General features: G+C 43.2%; 1 protein-coding gene across 1 annotated transcript in view; it reads left to right on the top strand.

Moving 5' to 3' along the window:
* GABBR2 (gamma-aminobutyric acid (GABA) B receptor, 2) overlaps nt 1-21,842 on the top strand; it is a 319,570-nt gene that overhangs the window by 179,953 nt on the left and 117,775 nt on the right. The window contains exon 7 of the mRNA XM_005870646.2: nt 13,807-14,043. Coding sequence (XP_005870708.1) covers nt 13,807-14,043 — 237 coding nt within the window. The remainder of the gene's footprint in view (nt 1-13,806; nt 14,044-21,842) is intronic.

The raw sequence follows: 21,842 nt of genomic DNA, 5'->3' as shown, positions 1-21,842 counted from the left end.
TGAGTAATGAGTAGAAACAACTCACTATATTTCAGCAAGTGTTATTATTAAAAGTGTCAAAGTTTGTACTTTATTAGAAGATAATTGGTGCAAGGATACCCTATACTTTAATCTAAAAATAGCATAAAATTTGAGGAAAATACAAAAACTAAGGGAAAAAATGCTATGCAGGCAGACAGTATAATAATTAAACTGAGAAACTTGTGGAAGACCAAATGATTACACATAAGATTGTGAAGCTGAGTGGGAGGTGAGGGCCATGGATGCCATGGGAAGGGCCTCAGCTGTCATCCTCAGGAGCATGGATTTGACCCCGGGCAGGCGAGCCCCGATGTGAGCTGTGCACAGGAATGCATTTTGAGAAGATAGTTTTTTGCAGTGTTCCTCGGAGCAAATATTTTGACTTCATATCAAATCATTTCCCAGGTCAATGACCTTCCTTTTTTATTTCTAATTTAGGAAGAGGGAAGGCTGGTGAGGAGGCTGACCTTACCCCTCTATTGCTATGCCCGTGAATGGGCCACCTTGGGGCTATTCCTGGGCTGTTCATTTCATCCCACAGTGAGGGCAACCCACTTCCTGGGCCTCCCAGGATGGAACAGTGCCATGGGAGCAGAGGCAGGCTCCCAGCTTGAGGCTGCTTCCAAAATTCCAGGAGGCAAAGTCTTTGAGGCAAGGGGCAGCATTTGTTACATTATCCAGAAGTTACAAGATGATTGAAGTTACACAGGGACATCTGTAGCCTTTTTGCCTCTTAGAATCCGAGGCCTTAGGGATCTCCTAGAGATCATGTAGACCAGCCTCCCATCAGATTTTGAAATCCTTCCAGTACCAAAGGACTCACTATTTCTCCCTTAATGTCCCCTACCGGTCCCTCTGGGCCCACACAGGTCCTTTTGTCAGTGACCACATCCCTGGAAGCATCCCTAGTACAAACTAAACAGCCTGCCCCTCCAGTTGTAACTCTCAGGTTCCATCCTGGGACTAAGGGCAAAATCTAAGGGAGTGCCAAAAACCTCAATAATCAAGATAAAAAATATTTAATGAAATATTTTTTAAAATTCAAAATTCCATGATGAACAAAATATCACAATTTTAATCAAAGAAAAGATTCTCAGGACCAGGATTAGGGTGAGCTACGTGATTTGTCACATGATTGTAGGATTGAATCTTTTCTTTATTTAAAATGTTGATATTGTCATCATAGACTTTTTGCATTTGTTTTTATTTATTAAAATATTATTTATCTTGACGACTGAGGGCTTTGGCTCCCTCTTAAATTCTGCACTGGAAGGGAGTACCTCGATCGTCGACCCTCATCCTGGCCCTAAATCACTTCCTGAGCTCAGCCATCCTTCATACTTGCTCTTGTTGAACGCTCTTTCCCCAGGTGTAGGGCCTGGAGTTCATAAAGCATTCCTATTTGTGGTCTGACCACAAGCCAACTTCCCCAACCAGCCTTCAAAAGTCTATGGTCAAAGGAAGTTCTAGAGAGTTGAGAAATGTTTCTTGAATTTGAATTTGCATCTTACATGATTGCTGGGGATGGTGATCATCAAGGCACAGGCTGTTGGGTTGATGCCTGTATTTTGGGGTTCATCAGTGTCCCTAAGACAAGCCCATGTAGAACCAACCATTCCAAGTCAATGGGCTCTTGCCATCCTCACTATTTACGTATAGGGAAGCTAAAGCACAGAAGGGACATCCCCAAGGTCTCTGTAGTAGGTTGAGTAGCGACCCCTAAAAAGATATGTCCAGGGCCTAACCCTTGGAACCTATGAACATGATCTTATTTCTAAAAAAAGGTCTTTGAAGACTTAATTAATTAACTAATCTTGAGATAAGATTATCCATGATTACCTGGGTAGGCCCTAAATCCCATCACAAGTGTCCTCATACAAGAAAGGCAGAGGAGATTTGTGGCATGGAGAAGGCCACGTGAAGACAGAGACAGAGACTGAGGTGATGCATCTGCAAGACAAAGAGCGTCAAGGATTGCTGGCAGGCAGCGGAGCAGAGCGAGGAGAGGGCCAGAACGGATTCCCCCTCGGAGCCTCCGGAGGGAACCAACCCTGCCAACACCTTAGTTTCAGACTTCTGGTTTCCAGAAATGTGAGAGAATAAATTTCTGTTGTTTTAAGCCATCCGGTTTGTAAAAATTTGTTATGGCAGCCCCAGGAAATGGATACAGTCTTCCAGAAGGTTAGGGAGAGATCCAGGACTTTCAGCCAGGACTGCCAGTTTCCCACACTGTGCACCTTCCTGCCTACCATGCAATCTCTCTAGACTTGTGACACACATAGGAGCAGAATGCACCTAAATCAGCCTTTTCCATGACATCTCAGCAGGCCCCTGTTAGTGAATGGCATAGTAGGAGCATACGGGTCTGGTCATCAGGAGACCTGGCACAAATCCTGGCATTCCCACCAATTAATCCACCACCTCAGCTAGTCACTCTCTCTCTCTCTCTCCCTGTGTCTCAGTATTTTCAACTGAAGATGAGAGATTTGGACCACAGAATTCCTGGTGTCCTTACCAAGCTGAGCCCTCTGACTATGTAAATGTAGTATTGGGTAATTACATACAGCAAGATGTATGACATGATTAAAATAATACTAAACTCTGAAATCCCCAGGATAAAGGCGACTCCTTAGAGAGAAAGTCACAGAATCAGATGGAACAGTTTTCTCTCTTGGAATGCATTCTCTGAGGTTCCCTCTTCCGTACGCCTGTCTCCAGCATCAAGCTGTCCACAGCTCTCTCATTGGCACCCAGGAGATTTCTGGTAGGAGGAATAATAAGGTCATGGTCTCCCTCCACAGCACATTCATCAGTCTCTTCCTATTGGAATTTCCATTGATGGAGCAAGTACAGTCCTGGCTTCCCTGAGCACATTCAGAGCTCAGTCTTCTGAGCCTCACAATGACAGCTTCTGGGCACTTGGTTTGGCGCTAATGTCTGGCTTTTTCTCCTTGTTCAGGTTCCCCATCACCACTCTACTCTCTCAAAGTGACTCTGTGGACACTGGTAATTTCCAGTGTCACCTTTCACTTTTCAAAGTCCTATTAGGTTTGTTTCCATGCTTAGCATTTGCGATTCTGGCCAGGTTTCTCTGGTGATGGTTCAGCCTTGCCGATAAGGCCATCTTCCCATTACAGCTCCCCTGCTGAGACACAGAGCTGGGCCAGGCACCAGATGGAGATGTTCACAGAACCTTGGACTCAGTGGGGACCTCAGAAGCGGCCCTAACACTCTATCAAAGGCACAGGCTCATTATCTGGAAGAGTTTGTAATGTTTTCTGGCAAGAACTTCTACAACCATCCGCAACTGCTTAATCAACAGAACTGGAGGAAACACAAATCTAGTTAGTCCTCAACATAGAGCCAATGACCGAGGAAATGCTGCACCCATCTCATTGTCATTGCCATGGGAGCTCCGTGACAAAGAACATGAAGTTTCTATGGATGAGATAATACATAAGAAAGTATCTTGCAAAGTACCAGACACAAAATAGGTGCTCAACAAATTGTAGTTCTTTTCCTTCTTCAGCACAGAAGCCTCAGGGGTAAGAAAAAGGAGCAGTGAGATGGATGATGTGTCCATAACTCAGTTATGTGAGGTGAGGAACAGCTGAAGGAATTGGGATTACTTTTGATTTTTAAAAATAATTATTTTTACTTAAGTAGAACACCCATATACCCACCACCCAGGTCAAAAAAAAAAGAAAATTACTAGCAATCCAAAAGCCATCCTCATGCCCTGTCCCATTCAATGTCTACAGCCTAAAGCAGTGATGGCAAACCTGTGACAGGCGTGTCAGAGGTGACACGCGAACTCATTTTTTTGGTTGATTTTTCTTTGTTAAATGGCATTTAAATATATAAAATAAATATCAAAAATATAAATCTTTGTTTTACTATGGTTGCAAATATCAAAAAATTTCTATATGTGACACGGCACCAGAGTTAAGTTAGGGTTTTTCAAAATGCTGACATGCCGAGCTCAAAAGGTTCGCCATCATTGGCCTAAAGTAACCATTCTTCTGATTTCTATCACTCTACAGATGCCTGTTTTTGAATATTAAATAAATGAAATTATACAGTATATACTCTTTGGGACCTTGCCTCTTTCACGTGACATTGTGTTGGTGAGGTTAATTTATGTTGTCCCATGTAGACATTTTTTTATTTTCACTGCTATGTAGTATTCCACTATTTGACTATACACAATTTAAGATGACATTTGGGTGTTTAGTTTTTGGCTATTAGGAATAGTGTTGCTTTGAATATTATTATACATCTCTTGGTGAATACTTTGAAATCCCTTTTTTATAATAAGTGTTCTGATCTGTCCAGTTACTTTTTTAGTCTTCATATTTAGGGTAGATTCCTCTTGCTGGTACTTATTCTACCTCACTCTTAAATGGCTTCCATCTTCTGTTTTTCCCACATTTTTTCAATCAACTTTTATTTGCCACAAGCTTTGCACCAGGACATGAGTGGAGCAAAAGCCTAAGTGAATGCAGTGCTGGAATTTGTTAATTTTTCTCTTTACTCACAGTGATTTTGCAGTTTGGGTATTTCCCATCTCCAATTTTGGTGAGGGTGTGATCTTGTATAGAATTTTTGCAGCTATAAAGCCATTTTGTTTTGTTTGGGAGTGGCTAAATTAATACACAGCTTGCATTGTCTTCAACTGCCTAGAAGTCCTCTAAATGGTATTTTTTAATGAACAGATATTCTTTATTTTAACTAAGCCTGCCCCAAGGTTATGAAGATATTTCCCTCTCTTGTCTTTTAGAAGTGTTATTACCTTTCACACTTAGATCTACAGCCAATCTGGAGTTGATTTTGTGTATGGTGTGAGGTAAGGATCAAGATTCCTTTTCTTCCTTTATTTTTCATACGGCTAGCTAATTGATTCATTATCAGTTATTGAAAAGTCCATCTTTTCCCACATTGTGCTGCAATATTACCTTTATAATAAGTCAAATGACTGCATATATCTGTTTCTGTTTCTAAACTTTCTTTACTCTTCCATTTGTTTGTGTATTTTTTTTCACCAAAACACCTTTGCCTCAATTACTATAGCTTTATAATAAGTCTTGATAACTTAATAAGGCCTCTCTCTTCTTTCATAGTTGTTCTTAGCTATTTTCATCCCTTTGAATTTTTTATACGGTTCTGAATCAGGTTATCAGTTTTCACACACATACACACAAACCTGCTCTGGTTTTTTTAATTGGAATTTTATTGAATCTGTAGATCAGTTTAAGGAAAACTGACATCTTAATATTATAGGGTCTTCCAATCCACGAATTTTGTACATCTCTGCATTTGCTTAGATCTTCTTTAATTTCTCTCAAAAATGTTTTATAATTTTCTTTGTAGAATTCTTGCACATATTCTGTTTTGATTTATTTCTAGGTAGTTGATGTATTTTGGTGAATATATGTTCAAATTACTATCAAGTACATACTTAGGGGTGAAATTTCTGAGTCATAAGCTCTGCTTATGTCAGCTTTAGTAGGCATTGCCAAACAGATTTCTTAAGTGGTTGAACCAATTTACATACCCACCAGCAGTGATTGAGAGTTCCAGTTGGTTCACATGCTCACCAACATTTGGTATTATCAGCTTTTTAATTTTAGCCAATCTAGTGGGTGAATATTGGTATCTCATTTTAGTTTTAATTTACATTTCCCTGATGACCAAAGAAGTTGGGCATTTTTTTATATTTTTATTGGTCATTTTGATATCCTCTTTTATAAACTGCCTATTCAAGTCTTTTGCCCATTTTTCCACTTGGAGTCTCTGCCTACGATCAATTTGTAAAAATTATTTTTATATTCTGAATATGAATTCTTATATGGTTCTATATATTACTTATATCTTCTCCCATTCTGTATTTTATCTTTTAACTCTCTTACTGATATATTTTGATGAACACAAATTCTTAATGTTAATGTCATCCCGTTTATTAGTCTTCTTTGCAATTAGTATATTTGTGTCCTATTTAGGTGTCTTTGCCAACCCGAGCTCATGGAAATATTTTCCTATCTTGTCTTTTAGAAGTTGTGAAAGTTTTACCTTTCACATTTAGATATAGAATTCACATGTATTAATTTTATGTATGTTCTGAGGTAAGATTAATTATTTCAATATGGATAACCAATTGGTTTGGGACCACTTATCCACCCCACCTCCTATGCTACAGCATCCACTTGTCATAAATTGAATGATTGTATATAGTATGATCTGTCCCTGGACTTTCTGTTCTCTTCCACTGGTCTATTTTCCTGCCCTTTAACCAGTACCACACTGTCTTGATAATCAAAGCTTTATAAGACCTGATACCTAGTAGTGTAAGTCCATCATCTTTGTTGTTATTCTTTAATATTTTCTTAGATGTTCTTGTCCCTGATATAATTTTTCACTGAGATCTACTCACCATTTTTCATTACTTTTCATTCCTTCCTGCATTTCTGTTCTCCTGTTTATGATAAATTTCTTTCTGAGTAAAGAACTCTCCTTGGTCTTTTTTACTATGGATTGCTGAGGACAAACTCAGTTTCTGGTTGTCTGAAATTTTCTTTCTCTGATCTTTAATTTTGAGAGATACATTAACTAGGTGTAGAATTCTAGACGATCTATTATTTTCTTTTAGCACTTTAGGATGTTAGTTCATTGTCTTCTGGCTTCCATTGTTTCTATTAAGTCGGTTATTGTTGCTTCCCTTTCTGGCTGCTTTTAAGATTTTTGTTTTTGCTTTGGTCTTCAGCAACTTTACAACGTTTTGTTGAAGTGAGCGTTTTTGTTTGTGTGTTTATCTTGATTGAAGTTCATAGAGATTTATAGAACTTCATGAATCTGTGGGTTGATGTGTATTGGGGGAAATTAAAGGATAATGTCCCTTTAAATATTGCTCCTGCCTATTCTATCTTTCCTCACATGCCAGGACACCAATTGTGCATACTTCATACATCGCTTATATTCATTTCTTATTTTGGGGGCTTCCATCTGAATATTTACTAACCTTTTTTTCTAGTTTACTAACCGATTTTCTGCTGTGTCTAATATGCTGCTTCATCCATTTATTGAGTTCTTAATTTCAATTATATACTAGTGGCCCAGTGCACGAAATTCATGCAAGAGTAGGCCTTCCTTCCCTGGGCTGCTGGCACCAGCTTCCTTCTGGCACCCAGGACCTGGGCTTCCCTCTGGCCCCAGGACCTAGGCTTCCCTCACAGACCTGGCTTCATCTGGTAGAGGACCCAGGCTTCCCTCGCAGCCCTGGCTTCATCTGGTACGTTGTCAGGAAGGACATCCAGCCTAATTAGCATATTGTGCTTTTATTATTATAGATTTATTTTTAGAATTTCCATTTTACTTTATTTTTCTTTCATAGCTCCCAGCTTTCTGTATCTCTTAATCTATTTTTTGAACATATAAATCTTGCTACTTTAAAGTCCATGGCTAATAATGTCAAGATTTGGATCACCTGTGGGTCTATTTCTATATCCTACTTTTCTTCTTTCCTAAATTTCTTAACTTCTTTTTTTTATTATGGGTCTTATCTCCTAGTATACATGGTAAGTTTGATGAATTAATTGACCTGGATATGAAAATCTGTAGAGGCTACAGATGGTGTTATCTTTCTCCAGAGAAGACTTCTTTCTCTTAAAGCAGGCTGCTAGGATAGGGGCAAATCACTTTAATCCAATCAGGAATTGAGATTGAATTTCATTTTTGTAAGGCCTGCTTGCTCTATTTTGGTTTGCCCTTATTTCTGGTATTTGTATTTCAGGTTTCTCACATGAAATCCTGGGTGTTTACTGGCCCTGGATTCCAACTTTTGCCTTCCTGATACTATGAGACTCCAAACACTTCTGCTTATTTGCTTAGCTCCTAAGCACTACTTTTTGCTTGGCTTCTCAGCCTATGGCCAAATAATTCAAGTGCAAATGCCCATCTGAATACCGGGCTCACTTTTTTGTGTTTCCTTTTTCTCCAAGGCCTTGGCACTACAAGCCTGCTGCTCTGATATCCCTAAACCTCAGGGTTTCTTTTGTTTTCCCTCCCCTGAGGAACTGCTGAAAACTCTGACCCAATGTGTTCTGTGTCTGCATCTAGCCTTACAAATCATCAAATGCTTCAAGGGAAAACAGCAAAGAATGCTGGTCTCTTCTCAGTGCATTTCTCCTCTCTCCTGAATCCTGGCTCCTCAAGTCCTGGGATGTCCTGGTTGCTTTCTGGTGCCTTTGAATATCTCTTTTTATATTTCATTCTGCTTTTCTGAACTTTCTTCATAAGAGCTTTGGTCTGCATGAGCTATTTCATCCTAGGGTAGAAGTCTGAACTGGGACTATTTCACTTAAAAGGAGGAGAAGAGCCCAGTGGGGATGGGGTAGGCATGTCACTGTCTTTAGCTCTTTGGGGCACTGTAAGAGGGCGCAGGCATTTACTGCGGCTTCACAGGAGGATGTAGCATGTTGAACCTAAGTTACAGGGAGAGAGATGAAAACTCTGCATCTGGAAGTATGGTTCCATAGACATAAGGCATTCCCTCAGTGGAGGCTCTGCCGGAGAGGGACTGAGCTTCCCACACTGGAGGAGTCTCAGGAGGAGCTCAGCAAACAGCTGGAAGTTGCTATTGAAAAGATCCAATAATCGATTTATGGGAGAGACTTAATCAGTGGTAACTGATTTGTGTGTAATTGAAATCTTGAAAGATTTTTAAAATATAGATGCCTAAGTTATCTCACAGAAATACTGAATAAAATGCAGAGCCCTGGCATCTGCAATTTTGTCAGGCTCCCAATTGATGTACAAACTGAAGTATAGGAACCAGTAGACTAAATATCCACAAGTGTACCTTCCAAATGAGATTCTGTGATTCCAACATCTTATAAGGAATTCGAGGGAGAAACTCTACCAGTTGGAGATTTGTCCTTCCCTTCAGTCCTTGAGGCCCCCTCCTCCGAAAGCAAGACTCCCCTCGGTTCTGTTGGAATGACAGACCCATAAGGCTTAGTCACATTGTGGGGTTAGCAAGCCTGTGTGGGCTAGCCTGGGAACCTAACCACTATTTATAACATAGTTTCTATGGGAAACTATGTTCCAAGTTCCAACAACTGCCTTTCAAAAATATGCTGGAGCACAACCTGTCAGTAATTGGGAAAACCTATATATAAAATTATTTTCTCAGAGCTTTTAGCATCTCATACACTTGACCTCAGATAATGAGTAATTAATCAGCTTTCAGTGTCGGCTTTACAATGGAAGTTCTTCTGCCCTGAGTAATTGGAGGCCTGCTTTAAGAGCGACTATTACTTTTTATCCCAACAATTGTTTCTTCCTGTTGTCATTGTTTTGCCCAAGGGAGATTGATACTGGCTTCACCTGGGAAGTGATGAATAGCTTGAGATACAAGGTGGTAACAAAAACTTCATCTTGGTGCTTGCAAAGACAGTAAGAATGAGGTCATCTTTCAGGGTTTAGCTATACCTGTGTCCCATTCCAAGGACTCTGCCCACAGAAATGAGGTAAACAGTCATATTTCCAGTATTTTCCACTCTCCTTCTGCCCTTGTCCCTGGAATGAAGAACAGTTTTTGAGATAGAAAAGATACAGGTTTATAAGTACACATATAAAAGGATCTATGGGAACTTGTGTGGGCCCCAAGGTCAAATTGAATAAATAACATGATCTTGATCGCCCCAGTATCCCCACAAAAAAATAACCCCAGTAAACTATATCAAGAAAGTTTAAAAATGACACTCATTTACCTCCTGGTGAGACCACACTCAGGTCTGGACTCCCGACTTCCAGAGGGTCACAGAAACCTTGAACGATGTCCCAGTGGCATGTTCTGGATAGGAAAGAGATCTGGAGACGTCATCTGAATGTAATCATTAGGTTGAACAAACAGGACTCAAAGACAGCAGCCCTCAGATGCCTCTGTGTGCATCAGGAAAAGCTCACAGGAGCAAAATCCAGGAGGATAAATGTAAAAGGGACCTCATTGGTTTTATATCTAAAGCAATTAATTGAAGAAATACGCATTCAAATCATTTTAATACTTTTAAAGTAGCCAATAGCTAAATTAACCAGAAACCAACCCATATTGCATTTAAACATCAAAGAAAAATATAGCCAAATAGTAAAAGATGGAAAAATAACAATGATGCATTAAAACAAAACATTAAAGATGTGACTACCACAGAGCAATATGGTATTAAAAGGAAATCCACCTAATAACTAAAAATTGCCTATCAATATTTGAAAGGAACTTGCTCTAATTGTTAATCAGAGAAATGCAAATTAAAATTGAAAGGAGATAGACTTTTGTCTTAACCTAACCAACAGATAATGACTTTTAAAATTAACATATCTGTTGTCAAAGATACAGGGAAATGGATGCTTTCATACACGGTGGAATTTTATTTTATTTTTAAAATATATTTTATTGATTTTTTACAGAGAGGAAGGGAGAGGGATAGAGAGTTAGAAACATCGATGAGAGAGAAACATCGATCAGCTGCCTCCTGCACACTCCCTACTGGGGATGTGCCCGCAACCAAGGTACATGCCCTTGATTGGAATCGAACCTGGGACCCTTGAGTCCACAGGCCGATGCTCTATCCACTGAGCCAAACTGGTCAGGGCAACATGGTGGAATTTTAACTTTTCATATTTGAGGAGAATAACTTAGCCCTATTTATATATTTATATGTCAGTAGTGTTTATGTTTTGCCTCAGCAATTATACCTTTAGGAATTCTGGAAAAAAAATTACCAGTGTGTGTTTAGGAAATTTAGATACAAGGATGCTTTTGCCTAAATGTGCAATAATTGGAAATTGTTAAGGAAGTACAGATAGGCTGTCCACACACTGGAGGACTGCTGACCCCTCTCGGCCTGGGCTCCAGCACCATCTTGGGGTCTGCAGGGCATGTTGGGCAGGTGGCTGTGCAGGATGCCAGGTTTAAGAACCCACGCTCACGTCATGGACCTTTCCTCTTAGTAGCAGGGGCTGGTATTTCTGGGCACCCACCATGTCCTGGACACTGGACTGGATGCGTTGCATACTTCATCTCACTGAACCCTCATTGGCCACCCAACAAGGGTGGACATGCAGACCTGGGGGAGCTGGGACCACTCCAAGTCACAATCGGCAAACCACAGAGCTGGGGCTCTGCTTCCACATCCTGTGTCCTTATCACACTGCCAGGCTCTTGCCTCTATTCCTGAGAGGAAACTTCTAGATCACTTGGTCCAACCTCCTCATTTTTGAAATGGAGAATGAGACTTAGAAAGGGTCTCTGTATGTATTGTTTTGGGTTCTGGTGATACCTTAGTGATCAAGACAGCATCCCTGACCCTATGGAGCTTAATTCTAGTTGTGGGAGGGTGGTTGGAACGGCAGTAAGCAAGACAACACGTAAGTAGGAAAATCGCAGGACGTGAAAGGTGCAATAAAGAAGATAAACTAGCCCTAGCCAGTTTGGTTCAGCGGATAGTTAGATCATCGGCCTGGGGACTGAAGGGTCCCGGGTTTGATTCCCAATCAAGTGTTGATATTGCAAAGACCTTCGGAAGAAGCTTTCCGGGAGGGAAAACAGCTAGAGCAGAAGCCCTGAGGTGCAGACAAACTTGATGTGATCAAAGGACCCAAAAGGTTTAAGGAAGGGAGAGAGCCTCCTAATGGACCAGTTCATGCTCCCCCAGGAGGAGTGAGATGGTGAAGGATGATTGCAGAAAGCCAGCCCACAGGGATGTGCAGCAGGTGGGGTATGATTAATGGTGAGAAGAGGCTGAGCTGGGCTGGAAAAGGTGCTGTCTCCTTGAGCAGCCCTTGGTTTGAAGAGAGCTTCTGCTGTGTATTTTGAGTGATGAACAGAATGTGATGCTGGACATGATGCATTCCAGAGGAAAACCTGAGTCATCCAACAGGAGCCAAAACAAAAAGGAGGTGGATCCGTTGCTGGAACACCAACATTCACATTTGGTCCAGCAGAATCCCTCACCTGCATGGTCCACAGTGTGAGGGTCTTGGCCATCCCCGGGCATCTGTGTGGGTGATCCCACTCTGCTAGTGCCTTGAGCCAAGGGCAAGAGATGGAGGCACCAGCCATGGGACAACCCAGCCTTGGATGGCTCAGCTTCACCCCCCTCCTATGCACTAGACCGGGCCCCAAACCAGTTGAGGTGGTTTTCCAAAAGCAATTATGCCCTCAAAAGTCAAAAATGAGAGAAGTAACAGAGATGAAATTGGACCAGTCTAGATACACACATGCGTCTGCACATCCTCACACACAACACAAGCTGTGTGACCTTGGGCAAGTTTCTGGATCTCTCTGTGCCTCAGGGTACAGGGGTGGGGCATGTATGAACACATCTAAGGGCCCTTCCTAGTACAAACTGACAGTGAATTGATGGTTTCTACATGTGGCTTGTCCCCAAGGAGGGTTTTTTCAAAGGCTAAGCCGTGGGCTCTGGTGACATTTCTGGAAGAGGGGTTCAGAAGTGACTTGAGAAAAGGCCATGGAGAGACTGAGGGTAACAGGTTCCCTGGGGCAGCATTCACTGGGCCCAAGTAAAAGGGTACTTTCAGTACTTTGTGACCAGTCAGAATATTAATATTACCAATGAGGTTTTTTTATGAAATTTAGTTCAATGGGACAAAAGAACTTTTTTTTTAATGCCAAATTATTAACAGACCCTGCTATGCTGTAGAAAAGGAAGGAGGAGGGGTACTATGTACCTGGGACCTGCCCTATACCCCATGCTCTAACAGGGCCTCACTCAGGCCCCATGGAGCTCAGAATCCACAAAGCCACCAGGATATGCCCAGCCATCGCCTGTCCCTCTCTCTCTCCTAGACCACGCCCCGAATTCCCTGCCTAAATGGCTAGAACTGCTTCTGGTGCCTAGGGAACCTCTTCCTGGGTCAACCCTCTTGAGGGTGAACCACAGTTCTTTGGTGGTCTAGGGCAGTGATGGCGAACCTTTTGAGCTCGGCATGTCAGCATTTTGAAAAACTCTAACTTAACTCTGGTGCCTTGTCACATATAGAATTTTTTTGATATTTGCAACCATAGTAAAACAAAGATTTATATTTTTGATATTTATTTTATATTTTTAAATGCCATTTAACAAAGAAAAATCAACCAAAAAAATGAGTTCATAGGTTCGCCATCACTGGTCTAGGGATTACTGATGCTGGAAGGGGGAAGAGGTGTGGCCTGAGCTTGGCTGGGCCGCCGAGGTGGACTACAGAGCAAGGCCAGCATCCCCATGCTGCCGTGTCCAGCCTGAAGCTCTGAGGAGCCCTAGAATTCTGAATTCAGACTTGGCCTTGCACATCATTAAAGGCATATTTATTATGATGGGGAGATAGAAAAGATTTTATTGAATAGTCTGTTGGTCTGTCTCTAATTTACATATTTAGACATAAGTATGTGGACCTCCACTGGTACTCTAGCCACAGACCCTGCAAATGTCATAGGGGAGCCCTGCTTGCAGTTCATGATTCCTTCCCCTTAACCTTGCTAGATACCAGGGTTGAAATCTCAGCCCTGCCACTCACCAGCTCTATGGTACTAGGCAAGTCCACTTCCCTGAATCATTTTCCTTGCCTGTAAAATGGGGGTGATAATAGTACCTATCATATGAGGTTTTTGTGAGGATTCAATGAGATAATGCATATAAAGAGCCTCGACGTTTGAGAGTCTCAGCTCTCGGCATTGTGTGCCTGATGTCCCTGCAGTTGTAACTTGGTGTCCCCCAACCCTTTGTTTTCCAGACGCCACAGCAGTACGAGAGAGAGTACAACAACAAGCGGTCAGGTGTGGGGCCCAGCAAGTTCCACGGGTATGCCTACGATGGCATCTGGGTCATCGCCAAAACGCTGCAGAGGGCCATGGAGACACTGCATGCCAGCAGCCGGCACCAGCGGATCCAGGACTTCAACTACACAGACCACACACTGGGCAGGATCATCCTCAACGCCATGAATGAGACCAACTTCTTCGGGGTCACGGTCAGTCCTGGGCCCCGGGCTCTGCTTTCTTAGTGCCCTTTGGATACATGCAAGGCCAGAAGGGCTGTGTCAGACACCCTCTGATGCTGGATCCATTCTCTCAGATTGCTGACATAGCTTCCTGTGGGTCGTAGGATTTCAGGGCTGCTGAAGTGGGAGGTGCAGTGACACTCTCTGACACGTTGGGAAAATGCTTCTCTGTAACTCATGAATTAGAAAAGCTGCACACAGATCAGGTGGAATTCACCACGCAGCGGGGGGTAGGGTGGGTAGCAGAAGCTCAGTTAGATTCAAATCTTGGACCTTCACTTTCAAGTTACTGTCTTTAAACACAGATTTTTCATTCTCAGAATGGAAATAATAACTACCCTGTTAGGTAGCTATAAAGATTAGCCATTACAGAGTAAAAACTGCTAATATTTGTTGAGCAAGCAACTTGCTCTGAGCCTCAAGTTTTTCATCTGGGAAATGGAGGTAATGATATATATCTTGCACAGAAGTTGGGGAAATTAGCAATGATAATAATGGCTAATATTTCTTGGATGCTTATTATGTGCTAGATACTATGCTAATAAGCACTTTATGTAGATTAGACTCAATAATATAGGCTCAATGCTAGGCACATAGTAGGCAGAGGGGTAGGGTGGGTAGCAGAAGCATAGGGAATGCTAGCAATTGTTATTGTTAATAACAGTCTCATTGCATCCCTATGCCATCATAGAAAGTAGGACTGTTATCCCCACTAGAGGGGAGGAGCCTGGAGCTCAGAGCATTTAAGTACTAAATCTAATCAGAGGTAGAGCTAGAATTTGAATTGGGTCTAGCTCTTAATTGTTGTATTACACAACTTCTCATATGGACCTTATTTCTGTCTCATCCTGATGTATTTGTCATTGACTCTACTCCCAGAAAATATGAAAAACTTTTCTAAAGAATAAGTTGAAATGGCTAAAGTGCTGTCTTGAGTTTTAAAAAGTCATTTACAGAATCAGTCTGTCTTGGGATAGTAAGAGGAGTAGATGAGTTGGTTGTTGCGTTTCTTAAATGTTCGTATTCCTTTGTGCATGCACTTGGGCTTGCACTGTTGGTCTGGTGGGCCAGGCACGGAGTGCCTGTGTAGGTGCTGGGGTGTAGACTGTGGTGTGGGCACCAAGGTGAGTAGGATGGGCTCCGTGTCCTGGAGCCTGTAGTCCAGATGCAGGGGCCAGACCTGAACACAAATGACAAGCAGCGCTCAGCAGTGGGAGAAACTGTGTAAGCCCAGAAGGGTTTCTGTGATCTTTGGTGAAAAAGTCAGGGAAGGCCTTTGGGAAGAGGCAGCATGTGAGCTGTGCCTTAGGCGTGCAGAGAGGGCCTGGCAGTCGGGCCAAGTGGAGCGAGATGAGCAAGAGAGCAGCACATGCGTGTGTGCAGGGAGTGTTAGAGAGGAGGGTGACAGGCTAGGAAGGTATATTGGAGCCCATTTCTGAAGGAACAAGCTAAGGAGACTGGCCTTTCTCTTAAAGGTCAAAGATTCTCCAAGTGCACCCGGCCAGCAGCACCAGTGTGCCCGGGAGCTGGTTAGACGTGCGAATTCTCCAGCCCCTCCCAGGCCCACTGAATCAGAATCTCTAGGGTGGGGGCCCAGTGGCTCTGGTTAACAAATCCTCTAGGACCAATGGTCGGCGTATTGAGGCTCTTGAGCCACATGCGGCTCTTTGGCCCCTTCAGTGTGGCTCTTTCACAAAATACCGACTTCTGCGCATGGGCCACGAAGTTTCAATCGCACTGCATGTGCGTGCCCGCACGTGGTATTTTGTGGAAGAGCCACACTCAAGGGGCCAAAGAGCCGCATGTGGCTCAAGAGCCGCAGTTTGCCGACCACTGCTCGAGGTGATTCTAATGCACACTGGAGCTTGAGAACCAGCAAAAAGTGTGTTTATAGCACAGCCTACATTCAGACTGGAAGGTTTAACAGCTTTCCTCAGAAGAATAGTTTTAAAATGTTTTTTTTAAAAGAACCTCTTATAAAATCTCACTTGATACCTGGTATATTATACAGATGAAAGGAGCTTCTCAGTTGAACAGAGGAGGAGCTCTGCCTGTTCACCCCTCTTCCCACAGTCCCCACCTCATCCCACCCAACAGCCCAGAGACCCCCTCCGAAAGGCTCCAAAGACCTCCGAGGGCCTTTCTCTTATGGTACAAATCCAGAGTGAGACTTAGAGAGGGATGAGGTTCCCCCAGGGGCCCACCAGTAACAATGTACAGCACTGTCTCAAAATACTGGTACTCTTATTCAGGCCATCTTTTCACACAGTGCTTCTTACTTAATAGAATGAATTCATAGTACCCCAAGTTGAAATGGCTGGATAGAGAGCTACAGAATCTAGGAAGCATTTTGCTGTCTCTCATGATCCTAGAACTCGGCATTTTGCCTGAGGTATCTTAGCTGGAGATCATTTATAACTACTTCTAAGTGCTCCCTTTCATCTAAGCCAAATAATTCATAATCCCTACTTGATGAGCAATTAGATAAGACTGCCTGAATCGCCTTACATGGCTTGAAGATGAGTTTCTTTTTAATGGGAAATTCCTTGACACACATTTATGTCTGCTCCAACTTGTGACTCATAATTCAGCGAATGTCAGAACTGAAAGTGGTCTTATAGATCCTCACATTCAACTGCCTCGTATTGTAGATGAATATCTGAATATAGACAGGGAGCTTTCAAAGTCACACAGGAAGACTGATTCAGCAAAGCCAGGTAGCTCCGATTGGTCCTGTCCCCACCACACACAGCACCATCTCCTCCTCTTTGTGCAAGTCTCCCTTTGTTGAGAAAGAGATTGCAGTAGAAAGACAATTCTCCACCCCACCCCCCACCCCGCACCCTTCCCCTTACTCCCTTTGTCACATGTTAAAATGTGCTTGTCAGTGGGCTATAGACAGGTCTCATTAAAATTGTCTTCCATTCAGAGAAAAAAAGGATGTCTTCTGACAAAATAAAAAGTATCTCTGTGGTCCAAGGAGACCACAGAAGGCCAAGTTCAGTCATAAAGAAAGAAAGGAAAGGAACGGGAGGTGGAAATAAATGGAAGCATTTCCTATTTGCTGAAGGGTTTTCATTATACAGCACACACAGAATCCATTTTTCCACTCTCATGCAGACACTTTATCCTGGGTCACCCTCATTCAGCATGTTTACTATACAGAAAATCGTTTAAACACATTAATTATATCTGTGACTCAATTTCAATTGATTCCGTATGCACACTCTCGGCTGGGAGCTGGGCCTGTGACTCCTGGTTGGCATGTTGAAGAAGAGAGTTTTGCCATGCAGCCCAGACTGGGAATCTGGCTGAGCTTGGGACCCAGCTCTGTCTTATGTTCTTAAGAAACTCTCTTCCCAGTTACTCTTCTCACGGGACACCCAGAAATGGGATTCTGTGTCCACACCTGCACACCGATGGCCTAGGGATCCTGCCCACCTGGGATTCCCTAAGGACACGGTTCTGATTTTCAGCCCTATTTATAACCTCTTTATGGTTTGCTTTTTAAGTCTCAAAAGCCCAGAGAATTCTGAGCATCCCCCTCAGCAGAGTTTAAGGCAGTGATTCCTAACTTCTGTATACATGAGACTCTCCCAGAATGTTTCATTGAAAATTCAGATTTCCCAGCCCTGCCCCAGAACTTATGATACAGTGCTTTGCAGTAAGGCCAAGGAATTCATATGATTAACAAGCAGCCCAGTTGATTCTCAAATAGCAACCTTGAGAATTGCTTGGGGCTCCAGTGACGTATGTCTGCGTGACCATGCCCATGTGCATGTATCTACACACACACACACACACACACTTTGATTTTAAACCTGTCAGAGATGTATTTGTTCCTGCATTCATTCACTCCTTTAGTAGACCCTGCGCTGGTACTGGGAGCGAACTTATGATACAGTGCTTTGCAGTAAGGCCAAGGAATTCATATGATTAACAAGCAGCCCAGTTGATTCTCAAATAGCAACCTTGAGAATTGCTTGGGGCTCCAGTGACATATGTCTGCGTGACCATGCCCATGTGCATGTATCTACACACACACACACACACACACACTTTGATTTTAAACCTGTCAGAGATGTATTTGTTCCTGCATTCATTCACTCCTTTAGTAGACCCTGCGCTGGGTACTGGGAGCTGGGAGCACAGACAGGAATAATGTATGGTTTCTCCCTCAAGAGCCCCCACCTAGTGGGGGAGATAGACAAGTAGAGGAATATTTTCTGGGCGGTATCCTGTCTGCCCAAGGCCCTTGGAGGAAGGATCCCATTCTGTTTACAGGAACAAAGACCAGGGAGCTGTCCTCAATTTTCCTGCAGTTGAGTGGGCAAAACTACATGTGTGGGTAATTACAAGGTGCCCATCCTGTGGGTGCTGATCATCCTGTACCATGTGCTCGACGCCCAGCATTCATGATGGTTTACTATGCTGTTGGAGCCCCAGCCAGATCTCCTGGGATCTGTTTTAGGGGTTTGATTAGGTTTGTCCATCCCCAGCAGTTTTAGGGGCCTTTGTTAATGGCTCACACCTTGGGCAACTGGAGCCTCCTAGCCTGGAGGTCCCTGGGACTCACACCCAGCCCAGCCAACAGCAGTGACTGGTTGGCGTGGTGGTTCACCACCAGTGCCATTCACCCTCCACAGCTCCCCATGGGGTTGCGCTGAGGCTAGGCCTCCCCTGAACCACATCCGAGCTTGGCCTCTTCCCTTTGCTTCTCTCCCTACAGGTTTCTCCTGAGAACACATCCTTCATAAATCACTTGCACACAATTCCCTGTCCCAGACTCTACTTATGGGACCTAATCTAAGACACCCATGTGTCTTTGTGGGCAAGTTAAGCATTTTCAAGAGGGAATTTTTACTGTAACCTCATTGTTATCTATGTATTAAGCCTCGCACCAAACCTTCCCCGTTGCCTCTCCCACACCAGGTTCCAGACTCTTCTCCCTCACACTCCATTGCACTTTTCTGTCACAGCCAGCCTGTGGGAGAGCCAGATTTGTCGCCTCTAGTGAAGTAGAGCTCTCAGATTTGCAGGGACCACAGCATATCATCCCTCTGGTCCCCACATACTTCACCTAGCACTTTACACCTGCCAGAAGCTCGGTAAACACTGGTAACCTTGAGTAAATTTTGTTGGATTAAATCCACACATGACTGAGAAATTCAGTCCCACTCTCCGACACAGCTGCCTTCCGGGCTTTTATAAAATAAAAAGCCTTTTCAACACAATAAATAATCAGAACTGACAATGGAAGTATTAACAGGAATCTGTTCTTGAATCTGCTAATAATGATTCCCATATTCTTGCTGTGATAGCTGGCGTCACAATTTCACCCTAGTTGTGGAAATCTCCTTGGTGTGAGTGTGTGTGTGAGTGTGTGAGTGAGTGTGTGTGTGAGTGTGTATGTATGTGTGTGTGAGTGTGTGTGTGTGAGTGTGAGTGTGTGTATGTGTGTGTGAGTGAGAGTGTGAGTGTGTGTGAGTGTGTGTGAGTGTGAGTGTGTGTGTGTGTGTGTGTGTGTGTGTGTGTGTTGGGAAGGGGATGAGGGACTGTCACTGTTTCCTTCCTGAGACAGGAGAAAAACCTACCGTTTACCCTCCTCCCATTAGCATCTCTCTGGGGCTCAAGTCCCAGGGCCTGAGTGGGAGGGGGAGTTGCTGATGGGCCCTCTGTGACAAGGCGGTCGGAAGCCTTTCCTAGAGGCAATTACTAGCGATAAACAACAACTATAATAATAATCATCCTTGATGTGTGGCTGTCCTGTGTACAGAGTACATTTATAGTCTCTCTCTCCTTTTTTCCTGACACAATTACATTTATTAACATAATGCTAATAACAGCTACAATTAATGAGTTCCTACTGCATCCCAGGTAGCACTCTAAGCACTGTACACTGTTATTGAATATAATGCTCAAAACAGCCACCGGGTGGGGGATATATAATTTCAAGTCCCACTGAACTGTGGCTGGTTCTCACCTATGTCACATCTCTGTCCACATGTCACCTCCGTGAGGCCCTCCCTGACACCCTATATAAAATCACAACTCCCACTTCCTTCATTCTTCTTCACAGTAGTTATCCCCATTGGATATGGTGCATATTTTGTTTATTCATTGTCTGTCTCGTTCTCTGCTGTGTCCCTGAGACTTAGAACCAGGTGCCTGGGACAGAGTAGGTGCCTGATAAATATTTGTTTACTGGATGAATAATTTAAATAATTAATGACCATATCATAGATTTGAAAAGAACAGACTGAGAAAAGATAAATGATTTACCCAACATCCTACAGGTAGTGGGCAGTAGTCTGCCCACTCTGGCTGACTCAAAAGCCCATGTTCTTAACCATTTAGATATTCCATTAATCCAACCAGCATCCCCAGTACCCTCCTAATAAGCAGATCTGGGCCAGGCAGGAGTAAGATGTAAGGTTTGCCCCCAAGGAGCTCACTGGGCAAACAACCATGTGGGATGCATGGGAGAGAGAACAGGAACCACTCTCCCCATATTAGAAGCAGATGATGTTGTGGTCCCTTGTTCGCACTGGGCTATTGTGTGTTCATCTGCCCTTCCCACTGGGCCATGAGCCTATGAGCCCCTTACTTGGGGCCTGTTATTCTCTCTACTCCCCTGGTGCCTTGTATACTATTGGCTCTTAGTCCATGGTATACATGTTTGTTGATTGAACAAATCAGAACTTGTAGCTCAGTGAGGCTACAAAGTAGCCATGCTAGGGTCCCAGGGTGCGTTGGTGGTAAGCCTCATTCAGAACCACATCCTAGGTCTTCCGATTCTAAACGCAGGTGTCTCCAAACCTCGTGTTCTGGGCGCTGCTTGGCTGCACTCCCCCCATTTACTTAAACACGATTACAAATGACTGCAGACAAGTGCAGCACAGGAAAGAAACCTACTCCTTCTGCTGTCAGATAAATTTGAATGATCAAAATAATGTGGTTTAGTAATTTGTTTGAATTGATGCCTACCCTTCCAAAGCTTGCAAGTTTGACTTCCTCAAGTCAGGGGGAAAATAGCTGTTTCTTTATGAAAAGCAGTGTGTGGGTGTGTATCATTTTATGAGAGCTTCAACAGCAACCCTATCTACAGACTGTCCAGGTCCCTGCAGGAAACAGACAAAGGGAGGAGCCAGTGACATGGTGATCATACTAGTAGTGACAATTACTGACATGACAATAGGAATGGCTATAGTTTTGAATGCTCACTATAGCTGGATACTATGTTAAGCTCTTAAATATATTATCTCATTTAATCCTCATGATAACCCCTGTTATGGGTTGAATAGTGTCTCCCTACAAATCCATATTTGCACTTCTAATCCAGAGTACCTCAGGATGTGACCTTACTTGGAAATATGGTTGCTGCAGATATAATTAGTTAACATGAGGTCCTGCTTCAGTAGGGTGATCCAATATAATGAGTGTCCTTATTAAAAGGAAATATTTGGAGACAGGCACACAGGGGGAGAATGCCAAGTGAAGATAAAGGGAGAGATGGTGTGCTGCTTCTGTAAGCCAAGGAACTCCAGTGGTTGCCAGCAAACTACCAAAAGCTGGGAGAGGGGCAGGGAACTGATTCTCCCTCACAACCCTCAGAAGGAACCAACCCTGCTGACACCTTGATCTTGGACTTGGAACACAGTTTTGAAGAGCTCCATAATACATCCCATGCATTTCTTTTTGCATGAGGCCAGAATATGCCCTCAGTGTGTGTCAAGGTGTGTTAGTCTGTGAGCTTGCTAAGCAGGAGG

Source organism: Myotis brandtii, unplaced genomic scaffold (assembly GCF_000412655.1).
Source record: "Myotis brandtii unplaced genomic scaffold, ASM41265v1 scaffold320, whole genome shotgun sequence".
In the NCBI taxonomy this organism is placed as follows: domain Eukaryota; kingdom Metazoa; phylum Chordata; class Mammalia; order Chiroptera; family Vespertilionidae; genus Myotis; species Myotis brandtii.
Note: the sequence above shows the minus strand (reverse complement) of the source record. Positions and strands in the feature narration are given on the sequence as shown.